The sequence below is a fragment of the Colletotrichum tamarilloi genome, assembly GCF_030869305.1.
Source record: "Colletotrichum tamarilloi strain Tom-12 chromosome Unknown Scaffold_10.1, whole genome shotgun sequence".
Classification (NCBI taxonomy): domain Eukaryota; kingdom Fungi; phylum Ascomycota; class Sordariomycetes; order Glomerellales; family Glomerellaceae; genus Colletotrichum; species Colletotrichum tamarilloi.
In genome coordinates this window covers 555000-575657 of record NW_026849393.1, presented here as the reverse complement: position 1 = coordinate 575657, position 20658 = coordinate 555000, and the positions used below count along the sequence as shown (strand labels likewise).

Below are 20658 nucleotides of genomic sequence, written 5' to 3'. Positions count from 1 at the left end.
CACCTTTCTTGAAAAGTGAGCTACAAGAATCCTATTCTCTATCGGAAGAGCATGCCCGTCAATCAGAGGTCTGCTATGATATCCGCTTGGCATGCCATCCGAACGTCTTTGGGCGGAGACAGGCATGAACCAAACCGAGCCTTCTTGCTGCTATAGACCCTGAATCACGAAACCTCACGCTCATCCCTGGTATCACCACGGCGTACCGATATCGATCCTGGATGCATCGAACAAAAACTCTAAATCTTCTCGATACCACGTTCCTTCGGCATCCAAGACTGTAGAAGATTAGCCACCATGCATTACCGCAAAAAGAGGTCGCCAACGCCGTTTCTAAGCGTTCGTGTTCGGTCAACGTGGTCGAGACCGAGGTAATCATCGTCATTCGTCGCAATCTTCCACAACTCGTCATCTGCTCATCGGTCAGCATTGTAAAAAGGACATGGTTGCAGTAAATTCTTACCATCGTTAAGGTATTGTGGCTTTGAGAAATGAGATCTCTTCACCACCGCGAACTTGATCTTCTCGAAACTCTTGCCCTTGATACCAGTCCGCTTCTCCAGCCGCTTCTTTGTATCCACGAATTGCTCACCCTGGCATATCATTAGCATTGTGCGAAGCGTCGTTTGCAGAGCGGCACATACCTCGACGAGCATGAACTTGAAAGGAACACCGTGGACCCTGCTAGGCTCATTCTGGAAATGGAACACTTGAATGAAGTTGGTCGCCTCTTCGTCGTTGATCTCTTCCTCGGGTACGCGTTCGGCGAAAACATTGGTGTAATCGTTCATACTAATGACGGGGTAATCGCGCGAGAGTTCGCGGTAAAACTTGTGGCTGCTGGTCTCGTACACGCGAATACGACCTCCTTCGGTCTCGTCAGGAATGCTGGCCTTCTGGATCAAGACTTGAATCAGGTCCTCAATGTGACCGTTTTTGGCCACGAGGAGATCGAACTGCTCCTGTGCATTGTTAGCATGGCATTCCTGTACGGCGTGCTCCACTGTGACTCACTTCCTTCGTGATGCCCTCACTCAGCCAAGTGATCTTGATGCTCTTCTTGGTGTCCAGCTCAGCCAAGCTCATGTCTAATACCTCAAAGTAGAACGCATCGGTTCGTTGACTTGAACTGAGTTGATTGTATCCGGAGGGATTCAAGATGAGCTGCAGACTCTGGTTGACGCCACGCTTGACAGTCGTCTTGGGGTTGCCTGTGGCTGAGTTGACGGTCCAGAAGCGGATGTGTGTAGGGTCGACTTCGAGCTTCTCGCCGACGCGGTCTGCAAGAATGTCGTAGCTGATCTTGGAATTCAGGACCAACTCAAAGGGAGGGAATCTCTCGGCATTGCAACGTGTCGGGTGCGCGTGGAACTTGACAGTCTTCTTGTTGTGAAGGAAGTCGTAGTACTCCCGTGCGTCGTCGAAGCGGTCGGCCTTCTTGGCAGGCTCTTCCGCTGCCTGCTTGTCGCCCAGACCCAGACGCTTTTCAAGGATGTTCCTGTCGCCCTTGCGTTCCGTGGTCTTTTGGAAGCAAATGATGTCGCCATCCTGCAATTCCGCAGCCTTAAGAGATTGCTTGGCCTTCAGGGCTTCGATCATGGTCGGTTTGATTTCCTGAAATGGTCAATAAGGTCTCGGCATGCACATTAAGATTCAAGAGCTTACCTCCCAAAGGGAAATCTTCTCGTCACCTGGCAGCTTCTCGCCCCATCCCATCTTTTTCATGATGATTGGGACCAGTTCCTCTACCTTCTTCTCCTTGCTGATGTAGACGTGGCCGATGCCATAGAGAGATTGAGCCTCCACGTCGAAGTGCTTGAGGAAGATCAGGATGAGGTCATTCTTAACGACAACCCCATTAAGCTGGCCTTGATACGTGGGCCACACTGCCTCGCCCTCTGGTGTTGTCTCTTCTGCCACTTCAGCCCAGACTCTCAAGAACTGATCTCGGTGCGCAGCCGCCCTTTGGAAGGCCTCCTCAACCGTAGGTCGCAGATCCATAATGGGCTGATCAGGACGGATTGTCTTGTTCTGGCGATTAACCATGACCCAGAGGCGAACCTTGCGAGGGTCTTGCTCGAGGTCTGCCGCGATAGTACCCACCAGATCCTCCATTGTCGAAGCTCTCAGTACGCGATACGAGCGTGGCGCCGCATCGCCATCGGCCTGGTCCGCATCGAACGATGTCAAGTCGGTGCCTCCGTGGTTCTTGAAGGTCTTCTCGGTGATGACCTTGACGCCGATATAGAGGTGCTGCTCCTCCTTCTCCTTACGCTTCGCCTCTCTGAGAGCAGTCTCTTCGTCGAACTTTGAGCGCAGATGGAGAGGGATGTCATCCTTAGAAACCGGGCAGAGAATGTTATCCAGGCGCGACTGGCGAATGTAAACCAACATGTATGCGCTGTTCTGGCGTACGACCGGGGCCTTCTTCTGGAGAGGTGCTCGCAAGTGGTTGGCGGGATGTGTTTTGTATTCTCCGCCAAAGTTCTCCTCAAGCACCTCACGCATCGTGGCTCTTGTGACCTTATCATCGTCGTACTTGTAGAACCATCCATCCTTTTCAGGCTTGAGGAATGCATAGTAGTGGCCGGCGTTCAGGTCACCGCTGTGAACGAGGACGCCATGAAGCTGATACGTCCACGACTCTGATTTGTCAGCATCCTCAGAGAGGTACGGCGCTGCGTCGAAGGTTTCGGGGAATTCGTATCGATCGTTGATCTTCATCATGGTGTCTCGTTGAATGTCGTATTCGAATCGCTTCAGCTGCAAGTGCAGGACGTTGGGGAAGCTCTGGAAAATGACACCCTTGTTGGCATCCTGCAGCTTGAACTCGTCGCCGGCGTAGTACTGGTTCTCGCCGTCCATCTTCTCAACCTGGACGTAGTCCTTGAAACTGTCCAAAAGGTTCTTGTTGCCGCTGACGTTGAGCTGGATGTCCCAGAAGTCCTCGACCCGGCTGGACTCGTAGTCGACGTTGACGCAGGAGATGTACGTCTTGATCTTACCACTGAACATCTGCGGGAGAACGTGCTCGGCCGGAGTGCCCTTCATCTTCTCTTCCATACGCTCCATTAGCTTTCGCGACAACTCCTGAACATCCTGCTGCTCAAAAATGTGTCTTGTTTCCCAGCCAAAGGACTTGGTCAGCTCGTTCGTTCCGACAGCCTGCTCAGAGGTCTGTAGTTGGTAAAAGAGACGCTGCAGAGTGTATGCGCTGTTGCCCATGCTCTCTTCGTGGTCTGTTGGAATTTCGTAGATGGCCTACAGATAGTCAGCAATGGCGCAGTAAACGTCCAAAGGGTTTTGTGAGTTGACCTTTCGGAAAGCGTTGGTAAAGTACAAAGACTGAAGAAGAGAGTTCAGATAACAAGTGGCGCCTTGGTTGCGGAGACCAACGTAGCCTGTTTCCTTCTTGGAATCGTAGTTGTTGAAGTTGTGCCAAAGGACACCAGTTTCGTCTTTGACAAGGCGGAGATAGGCTGTGATGTTGGCAGTCTCGTTCTCGCAAAGTGGTCGACTGCCGCCCTCCCAGGGCACGTTGAACATCTTTCGCAGCTCGAGGAAACGAGTGAAGCCCCAGTCTGACTCCTCCTTTGTGAATCTATGGTGCGCCGTGTGGTGGGTATAAAGAGTCGGGTCGTTCGGGTTCCATAACACGAGCGCGAACTGCACGCAGCAGCTCCAATTCTCGGGAATGTTTGTCGGCTCAAATCCATGCTCAAGGTAAATGGAACACTGGTCAACGTTGTTGCCGTGAGGGAAGAGAAGAATGCGCCTGATGTGAGTGTAAGCGAGGGCATTGAGAGAGAGCACCACAAGGGGATGGAGGTAGCGCACCAAGGAAAGCCGCCAGCCTGGAATACAGGACCATGTTCCTTCTTTGACATTGATCGCCATGCTTCGACAGTCCATGTGTTGACTACATCTTCGAGCACTTCGGGCTCTTCGTGGAGGTGTGGGAAAATGACATCCTTCATAGCATCGACTACACTGAGTTAGCCGGCGTACAGTCTGAAATAGGTTGGTTGTGCCTACAGTCATTTGCCAGAGGCAGGTCCTGCAGCTGTTCGGCCCCATTGTCGAGGTTGTCAGGGTCGATGATGGCAATAGGCTCCTTCTCTGAGTCGGTGCCGCCGACGTACTCGTCAGTGTCCACCACCATCTCGTTCGGCGAGTGGATATCGTTGTTGTAGCTCTGGAGTAGTAGACTCAGGTCAGTCAAAGAAACGGAGTAATATTTGATACAGTAGCAGGAGAGTAGCTAGGAAGCGATGCGGCGTGGTAGGGGTAGAAATAGATACAGCAGCAGCAGAGAGCTTGGCTGGCCCGATGGCGGGGTATCGAATGTCGCTTGAAGTCCAAGCAGTCCAAGCTGAAGCCTGGGGCGATGGAGGGGATGGGAAGTTGTGGCGGTGACGAAGCTCAGCAAAGAAGAGGTGCGAGAAAGGAAGTGGTATTGTGCAAGGGATTAGTCGCTTTGTCTTGTGCACTCACCATGGTCTATGTGCCGCGGGATGACGGGAAGTGCGAGAGGAGCCGATGCCGTTGCCAGTCAGGGAAAAGCAGCAGACTGGCGATTTGCGCCAGGGCTGCTTCGATGACGGAGTGGGTGCCGCAGAGGCAAGTAGGCGACAGGACGACAAGCGATACAAGGGTCGACGGAAGGCTGCGTTATTGACCCAGGAAATGGCGGGTACAACGAGCAATTGTTGCCTTGGGAGGATGAAGCAAGTCGTGACAAAATGTTGGTGAGGAAGAGATCTTGCATGAACAAAAGACAAGACCAGGAAGGTGGAGGCGGCGGGCTGGTCCAAGCAGGTGCGGAACCTACCTCAGAGACAGGTGCAAGGTCGGTCGGCAAGGTGAGGTGAGGTGAGGTAAGGCAAATGGAGGAGGTGCACTGTAGGGCAGGTACGTACAGGCGGGTGCTGTCGCTAATAGAGTGGGCAGGTGGGAATTGGGCAAGAGGCAGTGGAAGGCACCTCAGTCAACGTATAGACAGCTCTGGTAGAAGGTGTAGAGGGTCACAGTAAATCCGCCTTTATGAAACGTTTTTTTTTTCTTTCTGAGTGAATGAGACAGAAGCAATGAGATGACCTTACACCAGTGTCTAGTATGATCAAGACAGGCAACTCAATTTTCTAGGTTGTCATGGTGGAGAGAATGGAATAGTGAGAGAAAGGTGAGGCGCAGTGCAGCATTAGAGTCCCAGAAAGGCCCTCGTGAGACCAAAAGTATTAAATGTCAGGCATTACCTTATTAATGGAGTGCTCGGCTGTGAGGAGCAGGAGCAGGCAGAGGAGTGAAAGGGTACATAGTTTATGTTAGGACTGTTGACTGAGGCGCTGCTGTTGTCTTAACAGATCCGGGTCAAATCGTGCCGTGGCAAGTACCTGAGGCCTGCATAGGACCTTTTCTACCGGCCAGCTGGGGGCAAAGGTGAGCTTGCGTGTAAGGCACTTCACCTGCTGCTCTGATGCAGCCACTCAATGAGGCCGCTGTCTGGCTAGCACAAGCTACACCTACCCAGATGGTCTTCACCCCTCTGATTGGGGTAGAAGGCCCCCACACATCCAATGACGTTTCTGTGACTGCCAACAGAGCTTGCCAATTCCAGTTTCCTTTCACCTCCCAGCTGTGTTTCTGAGACCTGATACTGCTGTAGTGATGCCGGCGGGTTTGTCTTTTTAACATCTGATCGACTCAGGTCATTTCAGCCTTGCATATCAGCCACCACTTCTTCAAACGTTTAACTTGGTCAAGCAAAAGCTGGACTAACGGATGGCTGACGTAAACGCGTAGGGCTCATCAGATCCTCCACAGACATATTCAGTAAGCAAGCAGTGTCAATGTAGCTTAGTTTTGCAACCCCATCTCATCGCCTGAAACTTTGATCTATACGTCTAGTCTCACATGGGGATACAGCCAATTTCTGCCGGACCTACCTACAGAACGGACGCTAAACAACAAATCTGTTTTTGACAAACAACGAGTGTTCCTCCTCCGAGCATGACACACCTCTGGTCCCGAACTTCTGAGCGGGCTGTTCCTTCACGGATAACTCTTACAAGCAATCAGCCAACCTGTCATACTTCTAATGGGATTCGCCTTCACTTATGCGGACGGTCTGAAGCACTGGATTCGGCTGAAGTAAGCATTGAAAGCTTTCGCGCCGCTTGTCTTCCTCACTGACTGGTCGCTCGACTCATCCGAAATGTGGGCATCCCAAGAGCCTGGTACTCATACTGGCTGGCCGCAGTAAAGTTTCCATGTCATGGATATATGAGCACTACAACATGGGTACATTGCACATGCAAGGCTCATCTTTTCCATGCCATCTATGACTGCCGGACACATTGCTCTCCATTCCATAGTTTGCTTGGTTCATAGATGTTGGACGTTGTGCTCTTTTCAGCCCTCTGCTCGAACATCCGTGCCCTGCGTTGTGCTCTCTGATATGGTCCTTTTGTCTTGCCAGGGTTGCCTAAGAACCTAGTTCCACATGTCAAGACGAGGTGAAGAAATGCTAGGCCATGAATCATTGAGATGCCGTCGCCCTTCCTTGAACACCTCTTGTAAGATCCTAGAAGACGAGAACAAGCCAATATGTTCCTTAGTCAGATCCCCACTTATGCCACCTCACCCCTCCATCCGAGTGCAGCACGACTCCCGAGGCAGATAATATCCCCGGGCCCCTTGGACCCGTCACCCGTGCATTCGCAACTGCCAACAGCGTCCAACTGGTGTTGAATACTTTTAGCCTATCAGGGTTTCCTTTCAGTGCCCCATAAACAGCTCTCACCGGGAAAATACTATCGAATACCACCTTGGGTACTGGCACCATTTTCTACCGTCTCCGCCATTATAGTCTTTCACACCGCCAGGATCAGTCTCGTTTCAAGGAACAAAACGTCTGACCATAAATCAGGCATAGGAGTCTTAGAACATATGTTTGAGCACTCTGTGTTTCCACCAGGTAAAACTTTATTATGGTTTGTAAGAGAGGGCCGTTTGAATGAATCTACAAACTCAGGTGGCAGTTAAGGTAAGTTCTTTGCCAAATCTCGTCAGGAACGCATACTACCAGCACATGCTCTTCAACGGAGGTCTTCGGTATCTTCACACACCTCAGCTTTCCCCCATGGCTGAAAACGCTGACCGAACATTGTCATCTGACGGAACTGGGTTCCCAACCTGGCAGAGACGGGAGGGCCAGACGGGAAGGGCACACCTCTACCTGCGTAGATCAAGCTGGAGCTCGCGCACGCCAGGGCCCCAGAGGGGAGAGGGGTGTGGGTCCACGGCCCGTCAACAAAACCAATCATGTCACGTCGTTTCTGGCGCTGGAGACAAGGAGACCAGGGTTGCCCGTTGCGGCAGTCCGCAGCATGGTGCGCCGATTCCGCAGTGTGGGGTTATAGTTCCAGACCCTGCAAGGTAGCAACCGCCGGCCGTTCTCGATGCGAGAGTCATCCAATCTGTCGACCGGTCACGCCTCTCTCGAGACAGCTTCAACAGCTGCCCAACCTACTTTGCAACATACCTCTTGACCTCAAAATCGCTCATATACCCAACCCCCTTTGAGGAGCTTTCCACCTAAGCAGCTTCTTTTCTTTCTTGCTCCGCTCGAGGCCGCGTTCTTGCGACTTGACCAAGTACACGAAAGTTTTTTTCTTACTTCATTTTTACCTCCCACTCGTATGGAATTTACGGCATGGTGTCCATCGCATTGCGGCATGCCGGTAGACGATGCGGATTGACATCAGCCCCCAGGAGGGCAATGCTGCCTGCGCCCGGGAGGCTACGTGAGAATGGCATCACTTCATCGTCATGGCGTTCAATGAGCAGTTCCACTTGGAGACCAGTCTCTGTCCTAGACGAGTGCGTCCATTCCCGCCCCCCGGCACTTCCTATCGTCACATGCTAACGAAGGTCTCTCAGATGGGTCGTGAGAGAAGCACGCCCGATCAGCTTGCGCCAGCTCATGGTCTTTGGCCGCTCCCTTACCGAATCACGACTCTTGAGCTCTGCCAACTATGTTCGAACTGAGCTGCCGACTCGGTAGGGTGCCCCGCGTTCTCTACCTTCATACTTTCAAAACAGTCACAGACTGACACTCGCAACAGAATAGCACATCGCATTCGAGACATGCAACAGCTGCCCTATGTCGTTGTCACGAACACCCATATCAAAGAAGTCTACGAATTATACAATAATGCATTCGACACCTTTCGCAAGATCAAGGAGATCAAGACTCTCGAGGACAATGAGAAATTCTGCCAAATCATCAGCGGGATGCTCAAGGCGCACCTCACCGTCATACCTAAGCTCTCCATGGGCATCTTGGAAAGCAGAGGCAGCATGGATGCCAAGGACCTCGACAAATTCATGAACACAGTCTTGCGATCTGTAAGTGCTCTTGCAGCCATGGTACACACACCCCGCGCAGACCCACGTAGGCCTAACTTGAACGTCATGCAGAGAATATCAAGGAGAGTCATCGCGGAGCAGCACCTCGCCCTCACAGAAACCTACCACTCCCCCTGGTTCTCCCCGGGCGCAAAGCTTTCTGAGTCCGAGTTCATCGGCGAGGTCTTTATAAAGTGCATTGCAAAGGATGTCATCGAGCGCTGCACCCGCGCCGTCCAGAGCCTCGCCCGCTCCACCTACGGCCACGACGTCCAGGTCCCCGAGATCAAGGTCGAGGGCCACCTCGAGTCCAGCTTCCCCTACATCCTCAGCCACCTCGAGTACATCATCGGTGAGCTCCTCCGCAACTCCGTCCAGGCTGTCATAGAACGAAGGCAGCGGAGCAACAAAGACAACAACCACATCAAGGCCAAAGACGCGGACAATAACCCCCCGCCGCCCATCGAAGTCACCATCTGTGAGGCGCAGCAGCACGTAATCATCCGCATTTCGGACCAGGGAGGCGGCATCCCGCGCGAGGAGCTCCCCTACCTCTGGTCCTTCTCAAAGGGCCCCCAGAGCCAGCGCCGCCTCGAGAACCTAGGCCGCGTGCCCAAATTGGCCGCCACCATGCAGGAGCTCCACGTCTCAGATGAGCTGGGCCGCGCCGACATGAAGACCCCCAACAGCCACACTCACGCCCACACCCATGGCAACTCCCTCGCCTCCATGACGAGCCGGCCGCCTGATCTGCGGCTGGGCATGGGCCTACCCCTGAGCCGGGTCTACGCCGAGTACTGGGCCGGCAGCCTCGAACTGCACAGTCTCGAGGGGTACGGCGTGGACGCCTTTCTTCAGATTTCCAAGCTGGGTAACAAGAACGAGCAGTTGACGACCAGGGCCACGATGGATGCAGTATAAATGTGTGAAACGATCTCTTAAAGACATGGGGTGCAAAGGCGGCGCAAATATAACGATACCATACTGGCGACACACAATAGGACTTCATTTTTTTTTTCTGGGGACAGGAGCACACACACACAGACACACATCTACACAGGTAGCATATCGTTGCAGACACACGCATGAAACAATTGGGATTATAAGGTAGACGCCTTTCTCATTAATTTTGGTATCATGAAAAGGTGAGCTGGATTACATCGTGACTAAGAAACAGGTGGGGGATAACTAAACGGGGAAAAAAAGGGGGGTAACAGGTTCTTGGAAAGAAGAGAGCTCCCAATGTAACGTCCATCTCATACCATACCCAGAGGGCACGTTTTGTGTTTTTCTTCCCATTTTTCAACTGGTAGTGAAGACTTGAGGCTCATACAGGCGAATTCAGCCAAATGAGTCGAGCCCATTTGGGTAAGCTAGAAGCTAGCATATCCATGATGACGCGTCAAAAAGACGATATTGTAGCGAGTTGGTGCTCTCGATCCCCGAATAGAAGAAATAAAAAGGTAAAAGTGTCGAGAATCCAGCAAGCACCAATCGCCCAGGAACAAACCGCTCAAAAATCGAGGGGAAACCCTCACGTTCGAATGCCCTTAACGGCGACCGTGGCTGCGGACGGCACTTCCCTGCATCTGCTCCAGTTCGGTCTCCAACTGCTTGATCTGGGCGTGGGTCTGTTCGAGATCCTTGTTGAGGCGGTCGCGCTCGGCAATGAGCTTCTGCTCCCACTGGCGGAAACGCTGCTCCTCGATCTTGACCTGCTCGGTGAAGCGCTTGCGGAGCGCCTCCTCCTCCTCCTTGAACTTGGGGTTGTCGAGCTTCCTGGGGCGGGCCTCGCCAAACTTGCGGGTCTCCATTTGCTGGGCGCGGTAGGCCTCGTAGTGAAGCTCCTCGGTGGTGTGGATGAGGTCGAGCATGTGGGTACGGATGAGAATTGACCGCAGCTTCTTGAAGTCGCAGTGGTCCTCATTCTCGACCTCGGCAACACCCCAAGAGTACTGGCGACCCTTGACGATGCGTCCGTCGCCGGTCTTGACGTCCTTCTCGGAACCAATGACAGCGAAGGGCATCGCAGCCATCAAGCTGCGGGCGTGCTGAGCAGCGGGCTCGTCGTCCTCCTCGACAGGGGGCTGGTAGATCTTGATGCTCTGGGCCTCGATGACAGCGCGAATCTGAAGCACCCAACGGTCAGTCTGTTTGTTTCCGACGAATAAGTCAATCCAAACTTACGCGAGCCTTGAACTTGGCCAAGTCCGCAGGGCTAAGGGTATCAGCCTTGGCGATGACCGGAATCAGGTTCACTCTCGAGCAGAGTCTCTTCATAACCTCGATGTCGAGGGGCTTCAGGGTGTGGCCAGTAGGGCGGATGAAGTACAGGCAGGTGTGGACACGGAGGTCGATCTTGTCCTGGCGGCGAGGCTGCTGCTCCTGAAGCATGTAGGACTCGTGCTGGTCGTCAAGGAACTCGATGATGGGCATCCAGGAATCGCGGTTGTTGACATAGTCGCCGAAGCCGGGGGTATCGATAACGGTCAAGCGGACTGTAATCCGTGTTAATCGTATGATCCACATCACGGGAATTGGCAAGCAAGAGCCATACCCTTGAAGAACTTCTCCTCCAACTCAGCCTTGGTGATCTCGATCTCGACAGTCTTGTCAACCTGCTTCTGGTGACGGCGCTTGTGGTCGGCATAGTTCTTGATGGTCGTGGAGAACAGGGTGTTGATGAAGGTGGTCTTTCCGAGGCCAGACTCGCCAGCAACCTAATGATTTTGTCAGTATTCCCCGGCATGACATATTATCATGTGTTCCGTCACACGAGAATGGACATACCATAATAGTGAAGGCGGCACCTCGCTTGGCGACAATCTTGTGTCGCTGGTTAGGGAGGTTGGCGATACCAATCGGTGAAGCGCTCTCGGCGGCGGCGGGGGCCATTTTGGGCGGTATTTGACGATTAAACAAATCTGAATTCGTTTCGGATGCCTGTGAGAGGGTCTTTGGCCACAAGAATCGCAATTGAACGCGCGACTGTTTTCGTGATGTGGTTGCGGTGTGGGCGTGTTGACGGTTGAGTTGGGGAGGTTTGAGCTTGTGCTTCAGGGGAATCAAAAGGTGCCACCTCCAAATTTCCCATTCGGCCTTCTGGGGTTGGGTGGTGCACACTCATTGGGCCCTTCGCAGGGGACTAATTAGGACCCCCTTTTCCTGCCAATCATTCCCCTCTTTCCCCCTGGCACTTTCACCAACAGTTTGTCTAGCCCGGAGGGGATTAGACCGCGGAAATTAGGATGAATGATTCCCCGACCCCGCCAAAAAGTTGCAGAGCGCGCCTTCAATCGATAAGAAAATCTTTGGGTTGGAGAGAATTTCGGTAGCTTCAAGGTGAGGAAATGGGTGCTAATTGACAATGAAGACCGATTTTAAGGTACGCTTTGCAAGATTTTCCCCTAATTCGCATGCGATTCTGACCATTGCTTCAATTTCTAGTTTTCCAATTTGCTCGGCACGGTGTACTGCCAGGGCAACCTGCTCTTCAGCCCAGATGGCACCCATTTGTTCTCGCCCGTGGGGAACAGGGTTACTGTCTTCGACCTGGTGAAGTATGTTCTGCCTCAAAAGTCGGCGCAACTCAAACATTTCCATGCTAATTTCCTATCAGCAACAAGTCACATACTCTTCCCTTCGCGCACCGGAAAAATATCTCGCGAATCGGTCTCACTCCTCGAGGAAACCTGCTACTGTCCATTGACGAAGATGGCCAGGCTATTCTGACCAACGTCCTCCGCCGAATCCCCATTTACCGATTTTCGTTCCGCTCTTCTGTCACCGCCCTCTCCTTCTCGCCTTCCGGACGCCATTTCGTTGTTGGTCTGGGCCGCAAGATCGAAGTCTGGCATGTGCCGTCCACACCAGATGCGAATGCCGAAGGAGAACTCGAGTTCGCGCCGTTTGTGAAGCACCACACCCACACACAACACTTTGACGAAGTGCGCAGCATCGAGTGGTCCAGCGACTCGCGATTCTTTCTCAGTACCTCCAAGGACTTGACCGCAAGAATATGGAGTCTGGATCGTGAGGAGGGGTTCGTGCCGACGGTACTTTCGGGACACAAGCAGGCTGTGGTGGGGGCATGGTTCTCGGAGGACCAGGAAACCATTTACACCGTCAGCAAGGACGGCGCTGTGTTCGACTGGAAGTACGTTGGAAAGCCGGTTCAGGATGAAGACGAGATGGTGGACGAGGACGAGGACGACATGCGCTGGAGAATCGTCGACAGACACTACTTCATGCAGAACAGTGCGCATGTCCGATGCGCAACCTTTCACCCCGAGTCCAATCTTCTTGTCGCCGGTTTCTCCAACGGAACTTTCGGTCTGTACGAGCTGCCCGACTTCAACATGATCCACACTCTCAACATTTCTCAAAACGAGATCGACTTTGTGACGATCAACAAGAGCGGAGAGTGGTTAGCCTTTGGCGCATCAAAGTTGGGGCAACTCCTGGTGTGGGAATGGCAATCCGAGTCGTACATCCTGAAGCAGCAGGGCCACTTTGACTCCATGAACAACTTGGTCTACTCCCCCGATGGACAACGCATCGTCACCATTGCCGATGACGGCAAAATTAAGGTTTGGGATACCGAGTCTGGTTTTTGCATCGTCACCTTCACGGAGCACACAAGTGGTGTCACGGCCTGCGAGTTCTCAAAGAAGGGCAACGTACTATTCACATCCAGTCTTGACGGCTCCGTAAGAGCTTGGGATCTCATCAGATACAGAAACTTCCGCACATTCACAGCGCCGACAAGGCTGTCATGGTCATGTATGGCCGTTGACCCTAGCGGCGAGGTCGTCGCGGCTGGATCTCTGGACTCTTTCGATATTCATATCTGGTCCGTTCAGACGGGACAGCTTCTGGACCAGCTCACCGGTCACGAGGGTCCCGTGTCGGCCCTAGCCTTCACACCAAACGGCAACTCCCTTGTCAGTGGTAGCTGGGACCGCACCGCAAGAATTTGGTCCATCTTCAACAGGACACAAACGAGCGAGCCTTTGCAGCTGCAGGCCGATATCCTCGATATCGCTGTGCGCCCTGACTCTTTGCAACTGGCGATTTCAACGTTGGATGGTCAGCTGTCTTTCTGGTCCATCATGGATGCTGAGCAGGTGTCTGGACTGGACGGCCGTCGTGACGTTTCCGGTGGACGCAAGCTCACCGATCGGAGGACGGCCGCCAACGTGGCGGGCACAAAGAGCTTCAACACCATTCAGTACAGCACAGACGGAAGCTGCTTGCTTGCTGGTGGCAACAGCAAGTACATCTGCCTGTACTCTGTTCATACCATGGTTCTTTTGAAGAAGTACACAGTCAGTGTCAACCTGTCTCTGTCCGGAACGCAAGAGTTCCTCAACAGCAAGCTCCTTACCGAGGCCGGCCCCGGCGGTCTGATCGATGATCAAGGCGAGGCCTCGGATCCCGAGGACAGGAGAGACGACTCCCTGCCGGGCTCCAAGCGCGGCGACCCTTCTGCGAGGAAGAGGATGCCAGAGGTCCGCGTCTCGGGCGTTGCATTCACACCTACCGGCACGGCCTTCTGCGCTGCCACAACAGAGGGCCTGCTTATCTACAGCCTCGACAACCTCATGCAGTTCGACCCCTTTGACCTCAACATGGAAATCACCCCCGCATCCACGCTCGCCGTCCTGGAGAACGAAAAGGACTACCTCAAAGCCCTGGTCATGGCCTTCCGCCTCAACGAGGCCGGCCTCATCAAGCGCGTCTTCCTCTCAATACCGCACACGGACATTGCTCTGGTCGTCCAGGATATGCCCATCGTCTACGTTCCGAGGTTACTGCGCTTCGTCGCGGCCCAGACGGAGGAGACGCCGCATATTGAGTTCTGCCTGCTCTGGGTCAAGGCGCTGGTGGACAAGCACGGCGCCTGGCTCACGCAGCACAGGGGCAAGGTGGACGTCGAGCTGAGAATCGTGGCCAGGGCCGTCTCGAGGATGCGCGACGAGATCAGGAGGCTCGCGGACGATAATGTGTACATGGTGGACTATCTGTTGGGCCAGGCCAGCAACGAAAAGGAGACGACCGGTGTAAAAATGCTAGACTTGGCCGCGTTCGACGCCCCCGCCAAGACTTTGGCGATTGGCGATGCGGATGAGGGCCAGAGCGATTCCGACGGAGATGAGTGGATTGGGCTAGAATAAACCATAGATGTTACTACAAATGTATACCCCCCGTTTTGTCAAGCTACCATGATTTTGCTACTGTTACACTTATGTCGTCCCATCTGATTCAATTACAACCTTGATATCGTCCTGCCACCGTCGGCTAGTCAATCGCGAGCAGGGACGTCCTAGAAGCAGGGTCAGTATCATGAATTTACATTCCAAACGATGATTTTTTGTCTCACCTTCCACGCCTCTTCAAAGCCCGCTGAGCGAACCCATCTCGTCTCGTCATGTTCAGTGCTATCCAACAACATGTAGGTGAGGTTGAGCCACTCCCCATCCTTGATCTTGATCCAGGGTTTGTCGCCATACTTTGCTGAAAGGTCCTGGCAAATCCCAAGTGCTCTGACCACCTTGATCGTGTGGCCGTCATCTACAAAGTTGTGAAATCTTGGAAGGAGGTCTGTAGAGTCCATCAGCCACTGTTCTAAGTGAGACGAAAGATGAAAAACTTACCAGTCGGCTTGGAGACCAAGTCCTTGCCCTCATCTTTGTCCTTTGGCTTGTACGACTTGACATCCTCTAGGCGGAGCGGTGGGCACCCGCGCGCCGCATACTGCACGAGGTCCATCCGGATCTTGTACTCCAGCATGCGCACCTTGTTCTCCGTCGAGATCCACGACATGGAGTTGAAGCTGAGGAAGATGGGCGCAGCGTTCGTGTGGTGACTGTTTACAGCATCAGCGTCTGACACTCTCGTCGCCAGCCTCTCCTAAGAGGGGAAAAAAGGATCACACTTACATCAAGAAGAAATCCCACTTTGGCTCCTTACCCGGCCGAAGAGCCGCGCCGCCAGCAACGTAAAAGGCATTATGGAACATCTCGGCCGTCCTCTCATCCAGCTCCTCGGGGCGAACCTTGACTTTGCTCGCGATCCGCAGCATCTCCTCCGGCGCGCGCTTCAGGATCCCGTCAAAGATCTTATTCGCATCCTTCATCTCAGCGGCGTGAGCAAGCTTCTGGTCTCGGCGGATCTCCTCAACAAGATCCGACATCAGCGGCATCGACCCGCTAGCTGCCGCCGCACGCTTCTCCGTCTCGTCGAAAAAGTCCTTGAGCTGGTTCTTATGCACGGCGGCCTGTGCCAGCCCCTCGGCGACGATGGCGGGCTGCTCCCACTCGACACCATACATGAGCTGGATAATGGGGTGCAAAAAGCCCGCAAACATACGCTGGAACATGTCGTCGGCGCGCTCGTCGCCCTTGAAGAGGTGCTCTTTCAACGCCGCCTCCCAGCCCCCGAGCCTCTCGATCTCGCGCTGGAAGAAGAGGAGGAAGTCTGGGTAGTGCTTTTCCTTGCCGAGGTACGCTTTCGCGCGGTCCCAGTCGTGCAGCTCATCTGCGACGGAATCACGTGGGGTCTGCGCTGGGCGCTGGTAGTCTGCGTTTTCCTTGTACGCCGCTTGAATGGCGTCGGGGCCTGCGCCGGTACCGAAGAGGGCTAGGACCTGATGAGGGATCTTGAACGATGTTAGAGGCTGGCTATGAGATGATCCGAGTACTTGAGCTCACGTGGTTGTGGAAGCCTTCTTGGTTGAAGAAGACATGATGTTTCTGTACAATATTAGCATACCGCCTACTCCTATGTAAGGTACAATTTGTCCGTACCTCGAGATCCTCCTGTAGTAGCTCAGATACCTTGCTCGCGGCAGCATCTTTCTGATCAAACTTCCACAGTCCCGTGTTCGTCACCGGAACATTGATCTTGTATGCTGTCGCCATGCTGATAGCTCTGATCTGGCTGTGTGAGAAAGTACGGTTTGCGCTGGGCGTGATGTGTTTTGAGATTCTCTTGGGAATCGTGGATGGTAATCTCATTTTACTTAGAGATGACCCTCGTCATGACATCGTGGGAGCGTTAAAGACTTTGACTGAACCTTAATATGTATCAAAGACAGGGGGCCTCGAACCTCTGCAAGAACCCGGGACCATACGGCCGCTTACAAATGAGGTACGCGCGAAAGGGCGAGCGCGAGTGGTAAAGAATCGGAGGTGTTCCCATAGGATGGCTAGATGCGGCTAAGTCGGAGTGGCTCCCGGGCGGCGACCACGGGAGGGGTCTGTGGTGCGCATCGCCTAAACTCTACGAAGCCATTTCCCCAGACTTTTGACGTCATCATAATTTTGGGAGGAGGATTGGGTTTGGATGCCAATGTTACCTACCACATTCGTCAGACGATCGAGAACCGAACACCTAATAGTGGGCTGTAGTGTTAGTAAGCTGTGGTGTTAGTAGTCGGGAATACATCAGACAAGTGGCCAACAATCCCCGACAGACAAGGACGGACCGGAGAGTCGTAGACACATACCTCCGAAACTGTCCGCCGAAATCCCCACTATTCTACAGTCTTCGGTCTCCGTGATCTGCCGGCCTGGGAAGGTCTTCCACCGAGACCCGAGCTCTTTCTACGATGAATTGCAAGTTTACGTGTACCTCCGACAGGATCTCTGTCGGATCTGGAACGACAAGATGGAACCCAAATACGCTCGAGTTGCGGGATGAGAAACCCAAATGCCCATGGTGCTCTCACTAGTGTTGTTTTAGTAAGGTAAATCGACTGAAGTTGTGGACCTTCGTATGCCTGAGGGAGGGTGGATGCACCTTCGGTCTTGAGGCTTGAACGCGAAGGGCGACTATATCGTAAAGTAATTCGAGATTCTCGGTCACGCGCGAAGATTTAGGCATAACAATATGTACCATAACGGCTAGCTGCACGAGGTGCTTGCTGTGCGCCTGCCCTTCGTTCACCATCTGTGAGCCAGAATATCACAGTCAGATACTACAAGATAAGAACAACCTAATTTGATATCAACAGGAATGCGTGTACAAGACCCAATTACAAGCACTCGAGCTCTGGTTATCTTGCCCAATGAATGAGAACATTCAGGCCGGCTCTTGCCAAGATCAGCCTCATAGCCTAGTCTCAGACTTGCTTACGCCTGGAGATGGGCAGGCTGCCTACATCAAGCACCACAGCGCCTGCCTTGTCTTGGCACCTTGCAGGTAGGCAATAGTGGTATCAATGTCAAGGAAGCTCGGCGTAAGAAGCAGGTGGTCTTAGTGAAGCGTGACAAAGCTCCACAGAGTTCCAAGAAGGAGCAAGGGGTCGATGGGCTATTCCAACTGGCAAACTTGAGCTTAAGTAACCCCACGTGCGGTCGGTCATTACATGACTTGTCCTAGATCCAAGTCACCTTGATCACCTGTACTGCTGTGTTTCATGATTAAGAGAAATCATCAAAGCCTCCACCAGAAGTCTTGCCAAAACATGCTCACAGCAGCGATCATTCCACAGCCAAGCCTTGTGCTTTCCCCAGAGAGCGGTGGGCTCTCAAATGGCTGTTCAACGACAGCCATCTCATCTAAATTTGTCTCGCCTCAGCCTCCCTGCCACAGACTCGATGGTGATGGGTACATCCAAGGCTGACAGCCATGCCCAAGCTTCACAGCAGGTGGGCGTAGCCAGTAGTCAATCATCGGGCGGAAAATGTCCGCCTCAAGCTAAGACAGGGCTCGACATTTGTTCCCTTTCGTCCACCAGATTCTCCAGTCTGGTCACACAAGAGATGAGCACTGGTGGCGTGACAGACCAAGAGAAGGCAGCCTACGGACTTCGGCTGAGGTAAGTTTGCTCCAAGGCGATGGGACCAATTCTCGAAGTCGGAAGGCATTTGCTGTTTCCCTCATACAGCCCTTTCCCTAACGCCATACTTCAGACTTCCGAAGACAACGCATCCCTTCTTTCTCTTTCTTCGTCAAAGAGGTCAGACCGAGTGTTTTCATACTCTATTCATCAATGTGCCGTACAGCGTTGTTACTGTTCTCTTGGTTGGTGGTTTCAGCGCAGTGTTGGAATCCCTTTGGAAAATCAAGGCTGATAATCCGCGATGACGCTCCGTCTCCTTCTGATTTCCTGAGGAGAGCTTTCCCTTCAGGTATGTCGAAGACTTCATCAGACACCTCACGACCGAGTGTCGCATTTTAACTTGAGTAGCAATCGTCATAGGTGGCTATGTGTATATAGACGGCGGCGAGGTATCCCAGTTATACAACGGCAAAAACGGGACCACTGCCAACCACCCGTCGTGGCCAGGTAGGGTTTACGTCCAATTCAAATTGAAATTAGGACACATCATTGACGTCTGTCGCTTTCTCCAGTGAACTCGACACTCTCCATCTGTCTCGAACAATCATGGACCAACTCTAGCGTCACGATGACATCCACTCCCAAGAACGGACCGAAGCTCAATTGGCAGGCCATATGGCGAGACCCATCCTCGACCGGATTCTACGTTTGGGGCGGCATGATGTCCTACTCCGACACGCCCCCGGCAAAAGAGTTATGGCATTTCAAGGTGGACGGTAACGGTGGTGGAACCTGGTCGCAGGTCACCCCCGCGAGCGTCGTCGCTTTCAGCAAGCTCACCCGCACCACAGAAGCCTCTTTCACACAGAGTAAGGATGTGGGATACTACTTTGGCGGGGTTGCAAACTCCAGAACGGATACCTCTACTTATAACAATGCTCTCGCCCTTCCTGGACTAATATCGTACAACATGACTTCGGGAGAGATAAAAAATACGTCCTCTACAGGGTTCGGTCAATATGGGACCTCAGTAAGAGGCTCATCACAGTTCGTGCCGTTTGGATCCGGCGGAATGCTGCTCTTCTTAGGCGGAGGCCAGGCACCAGTCTCGTTACCGAAAGGGAGCTGGGAGGAGATGGACTTCAACAAGGTCGCCTTGTATAATCCCAGCAGTCAGTAGACTCTCTTGGCGACGCGTGTTTCAACAAGGCACTGACACTTACTCAGCCGACAAGTGGTATACTCAGCAGACAACAGGTTCCAGACCGGCGACACGAGGAAACTTTTGTGCCGTGGGCGCTTCCAGCGCCAATGACACGTACGAGATGTAAGAGAAACAACTTCCATCGTACCGCTTGACCATGATAAGTGGCTGGGACTAATGCTAGTGCGTTACTCAGCTTTCTCTACGGCGGCGGTAGCACCGAGACAGGCAGCGTCTCTGGCGATGTCTACGTCCTGAGCTTGCCCGGATTTGTCTTCTTCAAAGCAGCAGGCTCGTCAGCCATTCGGGCGGGCCATACGTGCGTCGTCGTGGGCGAGGGAGGCCGCCAGATGCTTTCTATTGGAGGAACAGACGGGTCCCTCGGCTTCCCTAGGTCGTTGACAGACCCAGACCCCTGGAAGCTCGGGCTGGGCATCTTTGACATGACGGAGATGCGCTGGTCTGATGGGTATGATTACCAGGCGCGACCGTACGAGTCGCCCGACGCGGTCAAGCAGTGGTATGCCCAAGGGGGACTAGACTCCGTCGTTTGGGCGAGCGAAGAGGTCAAGGCCTTGTTTTCTGAGCGTAAGTGAGCGTGACTTCATTTTAGAATATGAGTCTATATCTCAAGGTATTGACCAAGCAGCAGCGGCGCCCACCAACTCGACCTCGGATCCTTCACCTACTGAACAGTCCAATGCGGGCAGCGCAACTTCGACTCCGCAAGGTTCTCAGCCATCCAATCCGCCTATCGGTACCATCGTAGGTGCCGTTGTGGGCGGTGTTGTAGGCCTCGTTCTTGTAATCTGCCTCGTAGTGTTCTTCCTGAGGAGGAAACGATACCAGGCGGCGCCGCAGCAGGAGACAGGCGGAACGCCTCCAGAGTACGAGAAGCCTGGCAGCGCGCAATATGGATACAATGGACCGGCCGGGATCAATGCGCTACACGAAGGTTATACCGACCACTTCAACCCCGTCGAGTTACCCGCAGAACATGGTGCTGCGGAGCTTAGCTCCACGCATGGCAGGTATGAACTCGGCCAGACGGTGGCGAGGCCGTCCTAATCGATGTAGAAACGAGGAACGTCAGCAAATGACGAGTTGAGGTCGCGCATGAATTCAAGATCTCTCAGTCGCAGACATGAACAGTAGGGTCACATAATGTAACAACAGGGACGAGTAATGGTATAACAAACGAAAACTTTTTGAATTGAGAGTCCCTCCCTCTTCCTCTAGGAGGGGGACTCGATCATGG

At 53.3% G+C, this 20658-nt stretch overlaps 6 protein-coding genes across 6 annotated transcripts; 3 read left to right on the top strand and 3 right to left on the bottom strand.

Moving 5' to 3' along the window:
* Window positions 1–302: 302 nt before the first annotated feature.
* Window positions 303–4162, bottom strand: CTAM01_04349 (ubiquitin carboxyl-terminal hydrolase; the record flags this gene model as incomplete). Its single annotated transcript, XM_060520379.1, has 8 exons — window positions 303–412; window positions 464–593; window positions 645–962; window positions 1015–1614; window positions 1666–3261; window positions 3316–3775; window positions 3838–3985; window positions 4036–4162. 8 exons carry the CDS (start codon window positions 4160–4162, stop codon window positions 303–305), a joined length of 3489 nt encoding a protein of 1162 aa, XP_060385024.1.
* A 3552-nt stretch (window positions 4163–7714) lies between these two features.
* Window positions 7715–9330, top strand: CTAM01_04348 (uncharacterized protein; the record flags this gene model as incomplete). The annotated part of the gene is made up of 4 exons (XM_060520378.1): window positions 7715–7881; window positions 7942–8061; window positions 8127–8409; window positions 8482–9330. The coding sequence occupies 4 exons, from the start codon at window positions 7715–7717 to the stop codon at window positions 9328–9330; spliced, it is 1419 nt and encodes a 472-aa protein (XP_060385023.1).
* A 629-nt stretch (window positions 9331–9959) lies between these two features.
* CTAM01_04347 (septin) lies at window positions 9960–11304 on the bottom strand (the record flags this gene model as incomplete). The annotated part of the gene is made up of 4 exons (XM_060520377.1): window positions 9960–10538; window positions 10597–10907; window positions 10967–11129; window positions 11200–11304. The coding sequence occupies 4 exons, from the start codon at window positions 11302–11304 to the stop codon at window positions 9960–9962; spliced, it is 1158 nt and encodes a 385-aa protein (XP_060385022.1).
* A 472-nt stretch (window positions 11305–11776) lies between these two features.
* CTAM01_04346 (periodic tryptophan protein 2) lies at window positions 11777–14585 on the top strand (the record flags this gene model as incomplete). Its single annotated transcript, XM_060520376.1, has 3 exons — window positions 11777–11794; window positions 11857–11969; window positions 12029–14585. 3 exons carry the CDS (start codon window positions 11777–11779, stop codon window positions 14583–14585), a joined length of 2688 nt encoding a protein of 895 aa, XP_060385021.1.
* Window positions 14586–14713: 128 nt separating this feature from the next.
* Window positions 14714–16331, bottom strand: CTAM01_04345 (HypA protein; the record flags this gene model as incomplete). The annotated part of the gene is made up of 6 exons (XM_060520375.1): window positions 14714–14734; window positions 14792–15012; window positions 15066–15277; window positions 15351–16069; window positions 16122–16163; window positions 16218–16331. 6 exons carry the CDS (start codon window positions 16329–16331, stop codon window positions 14714–14716), a joined length of 1329 nt encoding a protein of 442 aa, XP_060385020.1.
* A 2075-nt stretch (window positions 16332–18406) lies between these two features.
* Window positions 18407–20468, top strand: CTAM01_04344 (kelch repeat protein; the record flags this gene model as incomplete). The annotated part of the gene is made up of 6 exons (XM_060520374.1): window positions 18407–18545; window positions 18605–18703; window positions 18769–19368; window positions 19424–19523; window positions 19597–19988; window positions 20050–20468. The coding sequence occupies 6 exons, from the start codon at window positions 18407–18409 to the stop codon at window positions 20466–20468; spliced, it is 1749 nt and encodes a 582-aa protein (XP_060385019.1).
* Window positions 20469–20658: the final 190 nt, after the last annotated feature.